At 55.0% G+C, this 15008-nt stretch overlaps 1 protein-coding gene across 6 annotated transcripts in view; it reads right to left on the bottom strand.

Annotated features, from left to right (window-relative positions):
* Sdk2 (sidekick cell adhesion molecule 2) overlaps positions 1–15008 on the bottom strand; it is a 257497-nt gene that overhangs the window by 30456 nt on the left and 212033 nt on the right. For 4 of the 6 annotated variants that reach the window (XM_063242371.1, XM_013147066.3, XM_063242372.1 and 1 more), the window contains 11 exons: positions 14751–14866; positions 13708–13897; positions 12277–12375; positions 11072–11266; positions 9736–9937; positions 8805–8908; positions 8332–8402; positions 7564–7699; positions 6144–6200; positions 4559–4660; positions 4332–4447 (listed from right to left, as the gene is read on the bottom strand). In XM_063242371.1, the coding sequence (XP_063098441.1) occupies positions 4332–4447; positions 4559–4660; positions 6144–6200; positions 7564–7699; positions 8332–8402; positions 8805–8908; positions 9736–9937; positions 11072–11266; positions 12277–12375; positions 13708–13897; positions 14751–14866 (1388 nt within the window). The remainder of the gene's footprint in view (positions 1–4331; positions 4448–4558; positions 4661–6143; positions 6201–7563; positions 7700–8331; positions 8403–8804; positions 8909–9735; positions 9938–11071; positions 11267–12276; positions 12376–13707; positions 13898–14750; positions 14867–15008) is intronic. The other 2 variants (XM_013147067.3, XM_003464866.5) reach the window with 2 other exon arrangements.

Genomic DNA, 15008 nt, shown 5'->3' with positions numbered 1-15008 from the left:
TATGCTGTCATGAATGCAGGAGTACAAACATTTCAATGCTTCTGGATAAGCACCTGGAGGTGAGATCTTATGGTGATTTATTGTTTTGAGGACCTTCCATACAGTTTTCCATGGTGGTGTGTCATTTTATATTCCTGCCAAAGCATACAAGGGTTCCATTCTTCCGTACCACTTACTGCCTTTTGAGTTTTGGTAACAACCTTCCTTATAGGTGTGAGGCGATGCATCGTTGTGGTTCTGACTTGCATTTCCCCATGAATGCTACTGAGCACCTGCTGGCCATTTATGCATTTTCTTTTGAGAAGTGCCATCCTGGTCCTTTGTCCCACTTTTTATGTTGGGCTTTTTTTCACTATTGAGTCACACCAGCTTCTTGTGTGTTTTGGCTATGAACTCTATCAGATGCACGGCTTAGCAAACATTCCCTACTGTTCTGCAGCTTGCCACCTCCCTCTGCTGACTGTGCCCCACACTGTGTTCCTGTCCTGTCTTGTTCTACCTTACACAATGGGTTGAGCGCCCGCACCAGTGGAACCTGCCCTCACTATTGGCAGCTGACTGGCCAGGGGGAGAGACTGGCTCTAGGTTCACGAGCACAGCCCAGAGTGGGAGGCTGCTGTGTCACACTGCCCTTGTCTACTCACTGTCCAACCACACACAACCACCCTGCTATGTCCTTGGGGGTGGGCTCCAAGATCCCCATGGCTATCAAAATCCGAGGATGCTCAGGTCCTTATAGCAAAGGGCACAGAATCTGCACAGAACTATGCAATCCTCCCTCCTACTTTAAGTCACCTCTGGATGGCGAATAATCACTCATGCAATGTAAATGCTCTGTAAATAGCTGTTATGCTGAATTGTTTAAGAGATAATACCAAGAACGAAGCGTGTACATGTTCAGTGCAGACACAACTTTTTTTTTTGGCAAATAGTTTTGACCCTCATTGGGCTGATACATGGCTGAGGAGCCGAGAGATAAAGAAGAGGACCGAGTGGTTCTTTCTGACGTTCTCTTCCTCTCCCTTTCTCCATCTGCTTCATTCCCAGCAAGGATTTGCACTGGGAAAGGGAAGCAATCAATCCACTGAGACTCTATCACCTCCTGTCCCTCTGGCCACACAGCCTGCCTCCTTCTTGCCGTGCTGGCAGACCTGGTCACTCTCTTCAAGGTCACCCTGAATTTGTGTACTAAACTGTTCTCTCCTAGCCTACTCCAACTTGTTGCTCTTCGACAGCTCCCTCTTCCACAAATCACTAAACTTTTCCTCCATCCAGTATTGTTTCTATCAGCGCAAAACAAATTGTGATTTCTCCTATGCTAAAACAGTCCTTGGATCACATGTCTTTTTGGCTGAACCTGCTCCATGCATTTCCCAGGACCTCCTCATTGAACTCTACATTACCAGTGCAATAGGCATGACTTTGCAAACTTCTTCTAAAAAGAGGTAGGAAGTTCATATCTCAGGCTTTGCAGACCAGTTCCAAAGCCTCGGTTGCACCTAGTCAGCCTTGTGCCTTCTGTGTACGTGTGTGTGGTACTGGAGATTGAACTTGGGGTGCTCTCCACTGAGCTACATCCTCAGCCTTTTTTATTTTCGAGACCAGGGTCTTGCCAAGTTGCCCAGGCTGACCTTCAATTTGTGACTGCCTTGCCTCAGCCTCCTGAGTAGTTGGGATTACAGGCGTGCACCAGCACATCCAGCTCAACTCCACTCTTGTGCAGAAGTGGCCACGGGCAGCTCATAAACAGGCCTGAGTGTGTCCAAAAAAACTTTATTGGCAAAGAGATGGAAGGCCAGTTAGGTCAGTGGGCTGAAGTTAACAATCTCCTGTTGAAGTGAGTTGTTTGCTCCGATTTTAGAATCTTAATTAGAGCCAATCAAGGCCTGCAAAACTAGATTGGCTGTAAATTTCTTTGAGCAGCCGGCATAATTGCTTCCCAGATTGCCTCCCACCCTGCCCCTCCTAGCCGCTGGCATCCAACTCTTCCTCCTTCCAGAAGCCTTCCCTGGGACGCTGCGTCACTGCCATCACGCACTTGCCTTGGTCCCAAGGCTCGGGTTTCAGACTCCTCCTGCTGTCTGTCCATCTACTCCTGTGGCTTTTGGTGCTGTCTGACTGCTGAGGGCTCCACAGTCCACCGCTCTGGCCACTTTCCCTCCTGACCTCCGGTCACAGCTCCCGCTCTCTTAGCTGCCCTTTAACCTGTCACCTGAGAGCGGCCCCTTCTCTCTGCTGTTTGAACCACTTCTGGGCAGCTGAGGTCAAGCTGTAGTAACCTCGACTTTCTGTGATTTTCCCATTTCAGGCTGAAGCCAGCACTGCACTCAGGGGATCCCCTGGAAGACCAAGTTCTCCGCCCAAGCCTTGCCCGGGAGAAGAGCCAAAGCCCCTGCGGGCGCTGGGAGCTCCCTGCCAACCCATCATGCTTCCCCAGGTGAGCTGAGGCCTTCTGCTGACTGGTCTACACTTGAAAACACTGACCTACCCTAGGACCGTTGCTCTTCTCTCCCCTCTTTCTGGAATGCTCTTTTGGATTTATGTGATTCATGCCCTGTATTTATTTAGGTTTCGCTCAAATATCACCTTCTCCTTTAGCCCTTTTCTAATGACTCTATTTAAAAGTTCAAGCTTGCATCCAGCTCTCTGCTCACCTGCTTCGTTTACTGCACCATCTGGCAGTGTGACTTACTTCGTAAATTGTTAATTTTCTCCCTAAAATTTATGCTCACATTGTCTCTTTGTTCACTGCTTTATTCCCAGCACTGCACCTAGTGGAGGGCACAAAATAACTGCTCAATAAACGTGTCACTGAATAACCGAGAGGCAGTTATTCACCCTCTCTGGGATTGAGCATAGTGTCTCCCGCTCAGCCAGACAAGAAGGCGGGGCCACTTTAGCAGGCTCACAGTGTGATGACATAACATACATCAGGTGTTAATGAGGGTGAACGCTGATGTTAACACACAGCCGGGAGCTGGCAGTTCTTCTTCCCTGGTGCACATCCCTAACCACGGCTCTGTGCAGATGATGTTTTCCAGATCTCACAGCCATCTCTGTTCTATACGGTTCCTGGGCTCCCACACATTTCCTAGATCTGCATACTAACTTGCAACTTTCAAAACCTCTACAGTATGGTGGCTGCTAAACCAATTTGCAGGCTCCGCCTGGCGCATTCCCTCCTCTGGGGAGGCATATGCTAGGGGTGCAATATTTAGCTTTCCCAGCTGGCACTCCTGGGCAAAGTCTTGAGGGTGCCATCCATCTTCAGAGCTTCCTTGGCAAGACGCCACCATCTCCTTTTCTCCTCTGTACCCCAGATGAAAGAGGCTCCTGTAGCAGATTCTGCCCTCGCTGGGCTGTCTGTCTTAACTGCACGTGCTCCGCCTCTGCTGCCTCAGTTTCCACAGGTCCCCATGCTGGTGCATCTACCCCCGAGGCCATTGTACTAGGTCTGTTATCTGGAACCGCATCCAGCTGCCAGGAATCAGAGCCCCAGGGACACTGGTTTGGCCAGGAACTCTGCTCCAGATACCACGACAAGCTCCTTTTTCTTTGCTTCTGTTTGCTGTGGTCCTGGGGATTAAGCCCAGGGTCTCCAAACTAAGCTACACCCCTAGACCTCTTTAATGATTTTTTAAATTTTGAGACAGCACCTCATACTCATGGTCCTTTTGCCTTGGCCTCTCAGGGTGCTAAGATTATAGGTATGTGCCACCTTTCTCTTTCTGTTTGCCTTCTTCCTACTTTTTCTTTTTCTTTCTTATATAACCCCTAATGATTGCGTGCTCAGCCTCCTCCCCAGCCCTGTCAGGGGAGCCAGATGGTCTGCATTTTCCTACTTGCTATTTTGTGGCCTTGCCAGGGTAAACTAGGTCTCAGTTTCCTCATCTGTGTAACGGGTCTCAAAGCCCATAACTTACAGATCTCCGTGGCTTTCAAAAGAATTGAAGAGTTCTAGAGGGTTTGGTAAATATGAGAGTTGAACTGCACCCCCTGATAACACATGATTTCACTAAAAGTCTAGAAATAATTTCCAGCAGAGATTTCCAAGGAGCCAAGAGTGCTTGCTAGCACCAGTATTGTCACTAGGGGGCGTCCTTGCAGGGTGTTTCACATTACAGGACTCAGGTACAGTTTCTGGCATCTGAGCCCAGACTGCTCAGGGGACCCTGGAGAAGATGAGTGTAATTTTACTTCGACTGCACCATATTTGTGTGAACCAGGCGCACAGAGCCAGGGCGTGCGCCTGGCTGGGAGGAGGAAGAGCCTGGGATGCCCCCACCCCCACCGCACCCAGTGCCACGACCCAGCCAGTCCCTCTGCCATACCTTGTAGCCCTGGATGTTTCCGTTCTGGCTGTCCAGAGGGGGTGGCTCCCAAGTCACATCTAGCTGTGTGGCCGTGGTGCCATGGACGACCACGTTGCGGGGCGCTGCCGTGGGCACTGAGGGGCACGGAGGATGGGAAGTGAGTAGCTTCTGGGGAGAGGCTGGGGTGAGAGGGAGACCCGAACCTCTTAGCTCCCCAGGCTGGACTCCTGGAGCCAGGCACTCACCTGCCTCCCCAACAAAGACCTCCTGCGGGGGGCTCAGGGGCCCCTCGCCCACGGCGTTGTACACACTCATCCGGATCTCGTACCACCTGTGCTTGTTCAGGTCTGTGGGACAGAGAGGAGAGGAAGGACATGGCGGTCACTGCGCCTGTGTTGGAGTCCCCTGTGGAGACTAGAGGCTGGGTGGGTGGAGGGGACAAGGTGGCCCTGCAACTCCAGTCCCCGTGCCAAGTTCAGCAGCTGACAGGTCAGAGAGGGTGCCCGGAGGGACACTCGGCCTCCCACCCTGCCAACCTAGGCCGAGGTTGGCCTCCAGGGTGAGGATGACCATACAATGTACTCTCCTCCTGGACACTTCGGAGATGGAAGGGACAACTGGCATAAGCCTGCACTGTCCTATCGATCCCAGGCCAGGCAACCAGCCCCTCCTGACTGTCTTCTTTTCTACCACGGCAGATTCCAGTGTGCCAACCTTGTCCCAGCCTGTCCCCATTCACCAGCTCTTGCTTAATTTAACTTATTGTGTTTTTTGGGTTCTGGAGAGTGAACCCAGGGACTCTTGAGTGCTAAACATGCTCTGTGCCTCAGAGCTGCCCTCCTAGTCCCCAGCTCTTTTCACAGGGGTGCTCAGTCCTGGAGGGAGGGGGGTTGTTAGATGTGAATTCCGGTTTAAAAAGCTCCAGGCATCACTAAGATTGGGGTGCTTGGGTGAAGGCACCTGGAAGAAGCTGGGGGACAGAAGCTGGTTAAGACCCGGTCGCCCCAGGTGGGGGATGCAGTCCCTGTTCTGGGTGAGTACCTGTCTAGAAGGCTGAAGGAAAGGCGTGGGACCTTTCCCATCACCTGACTCCCAACCCAGGCCCTTGTTCTGCTAAAGCAACCTGTACCTGTAGCCCTGGCTGTTTCCATGCCAACTGTCTGGACTGCCCCACCCTGTGTGCCCTCCTCTCACTGGCTCCCTCTCCTGCTCCTGTTCTGGGGTGGAAGTGCTGGGCTTGGACAGGGCACAGTGAGGGAGCCGCCCTAGCTGGTGGTCTGTGCAGCCTGCGGACGCCGGCTGAGCAGGGAAGCAGGTAGGTAGTTTAGACTTGAACTCATGACAGGCTTGTGCTTTTTCCTGAGCCTGTGAGCTGGGCACTGGGCAGTGGGGAGAACCTGCTGGGAGTTCAGACATAGAGCAAGGATGGGGTAAACCGCACAGGGACATGCTCTTGGAAGATGAGGCTGCCCAGCAGAGCTGCCCAGCACTCATGGCAGGAAAGGCCCAGGACAGGAAGACACAGTGGGGCCAGGCTGTGCCTTTGGAATGGTGAGATGGGGAGCAGCTACTCAGATGCCGGCCTGCCCACCGGTACTGCCCAACCGCGCTCATGGCAGGCTGTCACTCAACCCCTGGCTACCCGTATAAAGCTGTGGGTTCTCCTTCCACACCGCCCCTCCCACTCCGAAGGCACAGCTGGAGACTTGCTGGCAAATGCCCCTGCTTGGTGTGTTTGGGTCCTATGTCAAGCACACCCTGAGTCGAGGGCAGATGCCCTGAGGGACCCACTCCTGCTCCCCAGCAGGGCCACCATGCAAGGAGACTTACTGTCCAGCTCGTACTGAGTGAGGCTGGGCCGGCTCAGGTTCCGCATGGAGTACAGGGCTGGGGTGGGGAGCGGGAGGCAGAAGAGGGAGACAGCAGATAGAAGTGGTTAGTGCACACACAGCCCCCCACGAGAGCCCCCCACTGGGTGCAGCATGATGGAGTGAGGGGGCCGGTGACTGAGCAGCAGGGGAGAGCGTTTCCAGGATGGGAGCTGGGGGGAGAGGCAGCTGCAGGACACCACTGTCCCCTCCAGGTGTGCACTGGCCATAGTCACAGGGAGCCCTGGGAGCCTGGGAGTCCTGGGGACAACTCTGAGACAGACCTTTTAGCCTCGGCTCACTCCCTTGTCTCAAGGTGGAGACAAGCCCTGGAAAACCACTATGAAATACTGGAGTCATTAATTTCCTCATATGAACCAGAAACAATTTTACTACCAGAAAATACGGCTGTATTATACACTGGCTATATAAAAGCACAACTGCCAGCACATGTCGGCCCAGAATAAAAAATAAATATAAGAAAACAGCGTACGCTGTTGGATCAAGTACTTCGCGTTTGTCTATTAATAAACCTTTGCCACATACTCAGTCATTTTGTTATCTGCTAACACTCCCCCGGAGACAAGGCACAGAGCCTCCTGAGGATGATGGGAAGACACAGTGGTGGTGGTGGGGCACCTGCATCTTCCGTGCACCCCTCTTCCCTGTCTGCCTCCCTCTCTGCTCCATCAACAAACACAGAGCCCTTAGAGTGGCTCCCATAGTGCACCTGCTCCCAAACGGGCCTCTGATGCCATCCCCAGACTGACATCAGTGCAGCCTCCTGCTGGCCTCTCTGCCTCATGCCTCCCAGGCCCCTGGGCCAAGCCGTCACCCCCAGGCCACCAAAGTGTCCTAACCCAAAAGTACGACCAAGGTCTTCCCTGTTTTTGGGGCTCCCTGAGCTTTCCTTCCATATAGAGGCAGACTGGGTAACCAGGCCCCCAGACAGAGAAGTGAGTGCTCTTGGAAAGAGAGGCTTCCAATGCTTCTCCTGGGGAAAACCTGGTGTTTGAGGCTGTTGGTTCCTCAAGTGCAGACAGCTGCCTCTCACGGGCCGAGCTCTCCTAGGCCCTGCACCCGGGGAATCTGGGCCCATCCCTGTGTGAGTGCCGATGCTAAGGAATCCCTCCCTGACCCTTGGCTTGTACCCCTTCCCCCCATCAGCAGCCAGTAGCTTCAGGGGTAACACCACAGAGGAGGGACTCTTTCAGTTTGATCACTGGTGGCCCCTGGGAACCCGGGGCATATAGAAGGTGCTCAGTAAGTACTTAGCAGGTGAGTAGCACGGGAGAGGCACACACAGGCAGGCAGGGTTGCGGGTTAGGGAGCTCCAGGAAGCTGAGCACTTGCTCCGGAGCAGGAAAGTGAATGCCACTCACAGGTGAGCTCTGCCCATTTGGCCCCGGGGTTGTTGATGCCTCGAAGAGTGAAGCCCCTCAACCCTTCATAAAGCAGCTCCCTGTAGCGGATGCGGAAGCCCAGGAGGATACCGTTGACCTTGTCCTCGGCTGGTGGCTACAGGGAAATAGGCAAGATATAGGGAGCAGCCTTGGACTGCTGTCATCCTGCTCTACCCTGTCTCCCCATCATGCAGCCAGGCTGGGCTTCAGAGGGTATGGGAGGGTGGTGAAGGGCAGGGCACCTGGGAGGCTCCTTCCCCATGTCCCCTGCAGAGTAGGCTGTGGCTACCAGAGAGTGGGCGGCTGGAGAACAGAAGGAAGAGCTTATTTCTCTGCCTGAATGATGGGTTCCCACTCTCTGTGATGGGCAGAGCCTGGTCTGGGCTTCACAGAGGCTCAGGGGGTCCTAGGGTTCCCAAGTACTTTAATTTTCAAGAATTCAGTAGATTTGGGTTAGTAAACTTGACCCTGCCACTCCCACACATCCTTTGCTGCATCTCTGTCCTCAGCCGCAGTAGGGGACGTGGTGGCACCTGCCAGGTGTGGTTCCCTGGGGGTAGAATGGGTGTGCACACAAGTGTATGCACAGTGTTCCATGATGTGCACACCCCAGCATTTCTCATGCATTTCTGTTGGCTCTGGGGGAGGGGCAGGCAGCCCCACTGGGGTCTCTTGGCTTGCTGGCCCCAGAGCACAGCCTGTCTGAGTCCTTAGGGGAGATAGGCCCATCCTGCCAGCCTGGCCTACCTGCCACCGGATCAGCACGGAGGTGGTGGTGTGGGGTGTCACTGAGAGGACAGTGGGTGCTTCGTCAGGGGCTGTGGAGAGAGGCAGGCAGGTGGGACCTGGGTGCTGGAGGTTCAGCCCTACCCAGTGCCCACGGGACTGGTTCTGCCTACTTGGCACTGGCAGGCAGATCCCTCTTATGTCACCCTGTATGCTCAGCAACCCGACTTCTGTAGGACAAAGGGCTGGTGTGGAGGGAGAGACCAAGGTCTTGGTCAGACCCAAGGGTCACAGCCACAGGCCTCTCTGCCTGCCCATATACTTCTCAGTAGCCTGCGGGATGTCAGTGAAGCCATGCGCTTGAAGGCCAGGTAGAGGCCACTGTGGCCCCAGCCTCCCGAGGACTGTGTCCTGGAGGGGAAGGGTCCAGCAGCCCAGTGTCCTCTCTACTTGGAGGCCTATTTCCCCGGTGCCCAGTGGTGAGGCACACTGACCTGCCTGCAGCGTGGTCAGTGACTCTGACTCCTCGCTGAACTCGCTGTCTCCAATGTCATTGGTTGCCTTCACTCGGAACTTGTAGGACGTGAAGGGCTTCAGCCTGTGGAGGGAAGTGGGGTCCTATGACCAGATGTCCCACGGGATCTGGCTGCACGATCTGCCATGGGGTCTCACTGATCTATTCTTGCTCGAGAAAGGGAGACAGGAGGGCTGAGCCACCACACAGATGCAACATCCAGGCTCAGAAGGCACTCTGCTACCAAAGGGTCAAACTGGGGTCCTGAGTCGCCAGACCAACCCTTGGATCACGCCTCTGGGATGTCTTTAGCTGCCATATTTCCCACGTCCACCCAGGTTCTACCTCAGAGGCCAGGCAATCACAAAAGCACCCAGACTTCCCTCCCTGAGTCTCCCCTTCCAAGCTGCCCTTCCTCTCCTGAGTTTAGAGAAGTTCCCAAGAGAAGACCAGACTTGTCTCTCAGTTTCGTTTCCCTCCCAGCAAATGTCTTTCTTTCGTCCTGATTTATGGGGGCGGGGGAGGAGGGGAGGAAAGGATTGCTCAGACTTCAGGTCACGTCCGAGGGAATGTAAAAAAATACAGCCACCAGGAATTAAATTGAAGGCAGAGTTTCAGAGTGAAGCGCTGCTCCCCTATTAAAGATGGGAGGAAGCTGCCGGCTGGCTGGGGAGAATCGCTAATGAAGGACAGAGTGTGCTTCATAGAGGGGGACACCAGGCTCCAGATGCAATTAAGAGGCAGCCTTAATGGTGCTCCTGGAGAGGAGGAGCTATGCTGCTAGGCTGGGAGCTGAGGAAGCTGGCAGGGTGTGGGGGTCTCAGGAAGCCTCCAAGCCCCAGGAGGGACCTCGGCTGGTGTCTATCTTGGCTGGGGGAGGGTGGGAGATGCCGGTGGCATGGACCCCGCACCTGTCCACGGTGAAGCTGGAGGTGTTGTGGTTCACGGAAGCTGAGTGCAGCGCCCACCGGCCGCTGGGCAGCTCACGGGTCTGGATGGTGTAGTATCGCACTGGGGACAGCCCGTCACTGCCCGGCTCCCAGGACAATAGCACACTGCGAGCCTTCACGTCTTCCTGCTGCACCACGGGCTTGCTCGGGGGCTGAGGGCGGTCTGGGGAAGGAGGATTGGGTGAACTGAGGAGCTTGGACAGGTGGAGAAGGGGCTCAGGGATGGCACCCCTTGCTCAGCCCACTTTGGTGTACGACGAGGTCTTGCCTGGTCTCACTCCCAGCAGCTGGCACCATATCTCTTTGTCACTGATTGTGGATCCTGAGGCTCTCAGAGTCTCAGGTGTCAGGACTCCCCATGCAAGGCCTGCAAGGTCCCCATGCAAGGCCCACAAGGTCCCCATGCAAGGCCCATGAGGTCCCCATGCAAGGCCCGTGAGGTCCCCATGCAAGGCCCACAAGGACCCCATACAGCTCTAGCCAAGGACCACAGCGAGGAGATGCAAACACCCCAGTGCCTTTGCTCTGGGCAGGAATAACTTGGAGATGGGACCTGAATTGCTCAATGCTGGGGCGGGGGGGGGGGCTGAGTCTTAGTGGATTTACTTCACACCACCCCCTAATGTGCCTTCCTCTCTCCCCAGCCTCCCTTCCCCACCACCCACAGCAAGGAGGACATTACTGGCCCTGGACTGGATGATTCTCGGTGGCAGAGCTGTTCTTGCAATGCAGCATGTTTAATATGTGCCTACCTCTACCACCGGGTCCCAGTAACACCTTCCCCAAGCTGTGACAACTGGTGTCCTAGTGGCTTTTCCTGGGGACATTTCCCAACAATCACTTTTTCACCAAGCAGGGGCCACGGAGCTGCTCTGTGGAACCCCAGCTCAGATGAGGGGCTAGCAGGGAGAGGCAGCCAGGACACCAGGCTGCAACCCTGTTCCTCACCCATCTGGACAAGGGCAGGGGCAGGAGGTGGTCAGCGACCTTATGGGGAGTCCTGACATCTGAGACTCTGAGAGCCTCAGGATGCGCAATCAGTGACAAGGAGATATGGCGCCAGAAAGCCGGAGGAGATGGGTTCCAGGGAGGGGGTCTCCCAGCTCAGCTGCAGGCCCACAGACCCCGTGCTGACCTTGGCTCCAGAGCTCAGAGCCTACTGTGCTTCCCACTTTCCACTCTAGCCCAGGACAACCTGCTTCATCACCTTCCACTAGGAGAAGCTACGAGCACCCGAGTTGCTGGGGACACCCCTTGCCTGAGCCCCTCAGTCCTCCCAGCTCCCCTGGCCACTCACCTCTCTTCTCAGTGGTCACTACTAAGGCCTCAGCGGCCTCTCCCCATCCTTTGCGGGTCTGAGCCGTAATACGAAACAGGTAGACAGACTCTGGCTTGAGGCCAGTGGCTGTGTACTGGCGGGCGCTTGGTGCCAGCACTTCCACTGCAGCGGTGTTGGCTGCGGTGGCGTTGAGCCTATGGGTGATCTGGTAAGCTGGAGGCAGGGAGAGAAAGGGCGGCACTAGAAAGTAGGGCAAGCGGCCTCTGTCCTGGTTGTGGTTTGTCACTGCCACATCTCGGCTGCCCCTGGGGAGTGTGGGCTGCTGAGGGACATGGGACACAGTGCCCTCCACACTGACTCCGTGTCAGAAGATGGAGGCTGGGAGAGGCGGGGTCAGCTGCTAGAAAGTGGCTGGACTGGAATCCCAGCCTGGGTTGTTTAATTGAAAGCGTATTACTTTCCCCATCTACTGTCTTCTAAGGGATGGCATTTACCTAAGGCTGGCATGGACCAAGTGGCCAGAATGGGCGCAGGTCATCGCAGCTACTGTGTGTGTGTGTGTGTGTGTGTGTGTGTGTGTGTGGTCTTTATTTTATTTAACCTAAAAATGTTTTGAGATGGAGCCTCGTTTGCTATGTTGCCCAGGCTGTCCTTGAACTTGTGATTTTTATGCTTCACACTCCTGAGAAGCTGGGAACAATAGCTGTGCATCACTGCACCTGGCCACGCCATCATGGTCATCATCATCACGCCACGGCATCATGTTAAAGGTGAGGGATAGAGGCCTTGGGGAAGCAGACTTGCTCAAGTCCGTGCAGCAGCTGCCTGCGGGCTGGCTATGTATGTTGGGGCAGAAGCTTTTGGTCCTCAGCCGCCCTCCTTGCGAGTCAGCCGTTCCTGAGCAGTGAGTGCAGCTCTGCTGAGCTGGCCGGTGCATCCTCACTGGCCTTGCTAAGGAACAGCTCTGAGGTTTAGGAGATGGCAGATGGCCGGGCACTGGGACATTCAGAGTCACAAAGCCAGCCAAGGGTCCTGAAGGAACTGAACTCGACCTTGCCCTCTGGTACACATGTCATAGGCTGAAACTCTAGCAGGAGGACTGAGCCTCAGCTCCCATTCTGAAGGCCCTATGGGAACTTCTTGGATCTACTCTGAATGTGCTCCTTTACACCTCTGGCTCCTCATCCTTCCTGTGAACGAGATGCAGGAAAGCCCAGGCTTACCTAGGATGATGCCATTGGGGGCAGCAGGGGGCTGCCAGATCAGCCTCACTGACGTGGTCCTCACTTCCGGGAACAGGATGCCCATGGGTGGTCCTGGGACTGGAGGGGGAAAGGACAGGAGGCTGACGTGTGGTTGATGCTCTCCAGCAGGGCAGCCCAGGGGGATGGAGCATGACTCATTTCAGTTTAGTGAATACTCCTGGGATGCTGCTCTAGGCCTGACATTGTGTTAGGAGCCAGGGACACAAATGTGAAATCAATGAGATTCGCTCCTCTCCAATAGGGGCCTGGGCCTAGAAACTCAAAGGTAGGATGAAGTTTCTGTCCTCAATATAGGCATCACTTGGGCTCAGTGTCTGTGTTCACACTGTCAATACCTGGTCCATGGGCCCTGCCCTGCACCCGAGCTTTAGAAGGCCCTGCTCTGAGGTCTTCCCTGCTACTGTGTGACTCTTCCCTCCAGATTGTTCTGGAATCCTGGAGGTCTAGAATTGAGCCTAGACAGTTAAAGCATGTTCTCAGGATCTGCACGGACCAGTTACCCAGATGCTCCTGTGGAGCCCAGACTGTGTGCTCCTGGACCCTAGGAGGTGGGTGGAGACTGAGTGATCTTTGTGAGAGCAGAGGCCAGGAAGGTGGCAAAGGCCAGGTGGGTGCTCAGAACTGTTGCTGCACAGCAGGCTAAGAAGTCTGAGACTCCTAAGCTTGATTTTGGCCTATCTGGGTGTATCTGAGGGTAGGATGTATTTAACAGCTCATTACTTGACTCGCAGAATACACAGACACGCAGTATCTGGGTTTCTTTCTGCACTCTTGTCTGGATCCTGAAAATGTGGGTGATGAGCCCCCTGTGGGAAGTAGGGAAGGGAGGGCAAAGGACCTGGCACTCAGTTTGTGACTGGGAGTTCTGCTGTAGAGATGGATGCTGGTGCTGGGCTGGTGTCACATTTTTTTGCTCTGGTACCAGGGATTGAATGCAAGGTTTTCACACTAAGACACATACATCCCCAGTCTTTTTAAATTCTCAGTCAGGGTGTCACTAAGTCACTCTGTGACCCAGGCTGGGCTCAAACTTGCCACCCTTCTGTCTCAGCCTCCCACAGTGCTGGGATTACAAATGTGTACCACCACACCTTGCCCAGTGTCACCATTTTGCAAACAGGACCACGAGGCTCAAGCTCAGGAAAAACTAATCAAGGCCTTTTCCTTTTCACAGACTTTGCCCAATACAAACTTGCCCCCAGAAAGAAAGACATTAAAACTCCCACAAAGTTCCTGCTCTATACACTTGCCCTGGAGAGAGATCAAGAGATGGGATCGGAGTCCAACTCTTTTCCTGTTGCCCTGTCTACCTTGGTGTGTGGGGCCTAGAGACTTCTCCACCATGGCACACCCCTCCGGGAGCCCCAGCCTGCTGGGATGCAGACTCACCATCGTCCAGCGTGCGCTCCAGGATTGGGGGGTGACTGGGGCTGCCATCACCGATGCGGGTGAAGGCCAGCACCTGCACCTCATAGAGCACGTACTTGCCCAGGCCGGTGAGCTGCACGCTGCGAGACGCATTGCCTTCCACCAGCCAGAAGTGGGGCTGGGAGTCCGAGTCCTTCTCCTTGTACCTCACCTGCCAGGATGAGCAGAGCAGAGGCCTCAGGCCAGGCCTCAACACGACAGTACCTATTCTGAGCCTTGTCCGGACAGTCTGGTCCGGTGTGTCTCAAAGGGGTAGGTAAGGCCAGGTGTTAAGGCACAGATTTAAGAACAATTCTAGAAGAGAACGGAAACTGCTATGGTCTGGATTTTGCTTTTCCTCCAAGGGTCCATGTGTGGGGAGCTTGGTTCTTAGATGTGGGAATTGATGCAACCTTGAAAAGTGGGGCTTGGGGAGAGGCCCCAGGTTATGGGGGCCCAGATCTTGGGAGGGATTAAAGCAGTTCTCCTTTGACCCCTTGTGATTTCCTGAGAGGGCTGAGTTGTCACAAAGGCCTGAGCCTGGCTAGCTGCACTCAGCTCTCCCTGGCTTCCTGTCTGCAGATGCGAGACGGGATCACTTCTCCCACACAAGCTGTCACTGTTTTCACCATGATGGGACACGGCCGACAGGGCCCTCTCACCAGGGCTCAGCCTACAGAGGCGTCATGTCTGTGAGCCTCCGCCACTGTGAGCTACACAAACCTCTTTACTTTGTAAGTTAGTCTGTCCCAGCTATTTTACGACGGTAATGGAAGTCGACACTAAAAACCTAAAACTGGGCCCATCAGAGCTTTGGGAGAGGCTGGGGCCACCTGGAAGAGCTGGAGCAGCCCCAAAGACTGAGGGGCCCACTGCAGGCCTCTCTGCCCCTAGGGAGGATTCCCTGGTTGTGGTGACTGGTGGACAGGAAGCCAGGCGCATCCCGTGTCCACTGCAGGAGGAAGAGACCTAGTAGGTACACGGACTGGATAACTGGGGGATGTGGGCCCAGTGCAAGGACTCACCTTATAGCCCAGCACGAGCCCGTTGCGATCAGCCTCGGGGACTTCGCTCCAGCGCACAAGCATGCTGCTGGAGGTGGTGGCCAGTGCCGACACATTGGTGGGGCCAGAGGACGGCACTGTGGGGGAAGAAGGGTGAGGAGGAGAGAGAGGCTGAGGACCCACGGCGGGGCCTGCAGCAGGTGAGCAGCAGACCTGTGCTCAGGAAGAAGCCAGCCCTGTGCTGCGGCTCCACGGCAGCAAAGGGCGGCGTGGAGGGCC

This window comes from Cavia porcellus, unplaced genomic scaffold (genome assembly GCF_034190915.1).
Source record: "Cavia porcellus strain 051 isolate PalLab524CR breed Dunkin Hartley unplaced genomic scaffold, mCavPor4.1 scaffold_32, whole genome shotgun sequence".
Taxonomy (NCBI): domain Eukaryota; kingdom Metazoa; phylum Chordata; class Mammalia; order Rodentia; family Caviidae; genus Cavia; species Cavia porcellus.
This window is presented reverse-complemented; position numbering and strand designations above follow the sequence as displayed.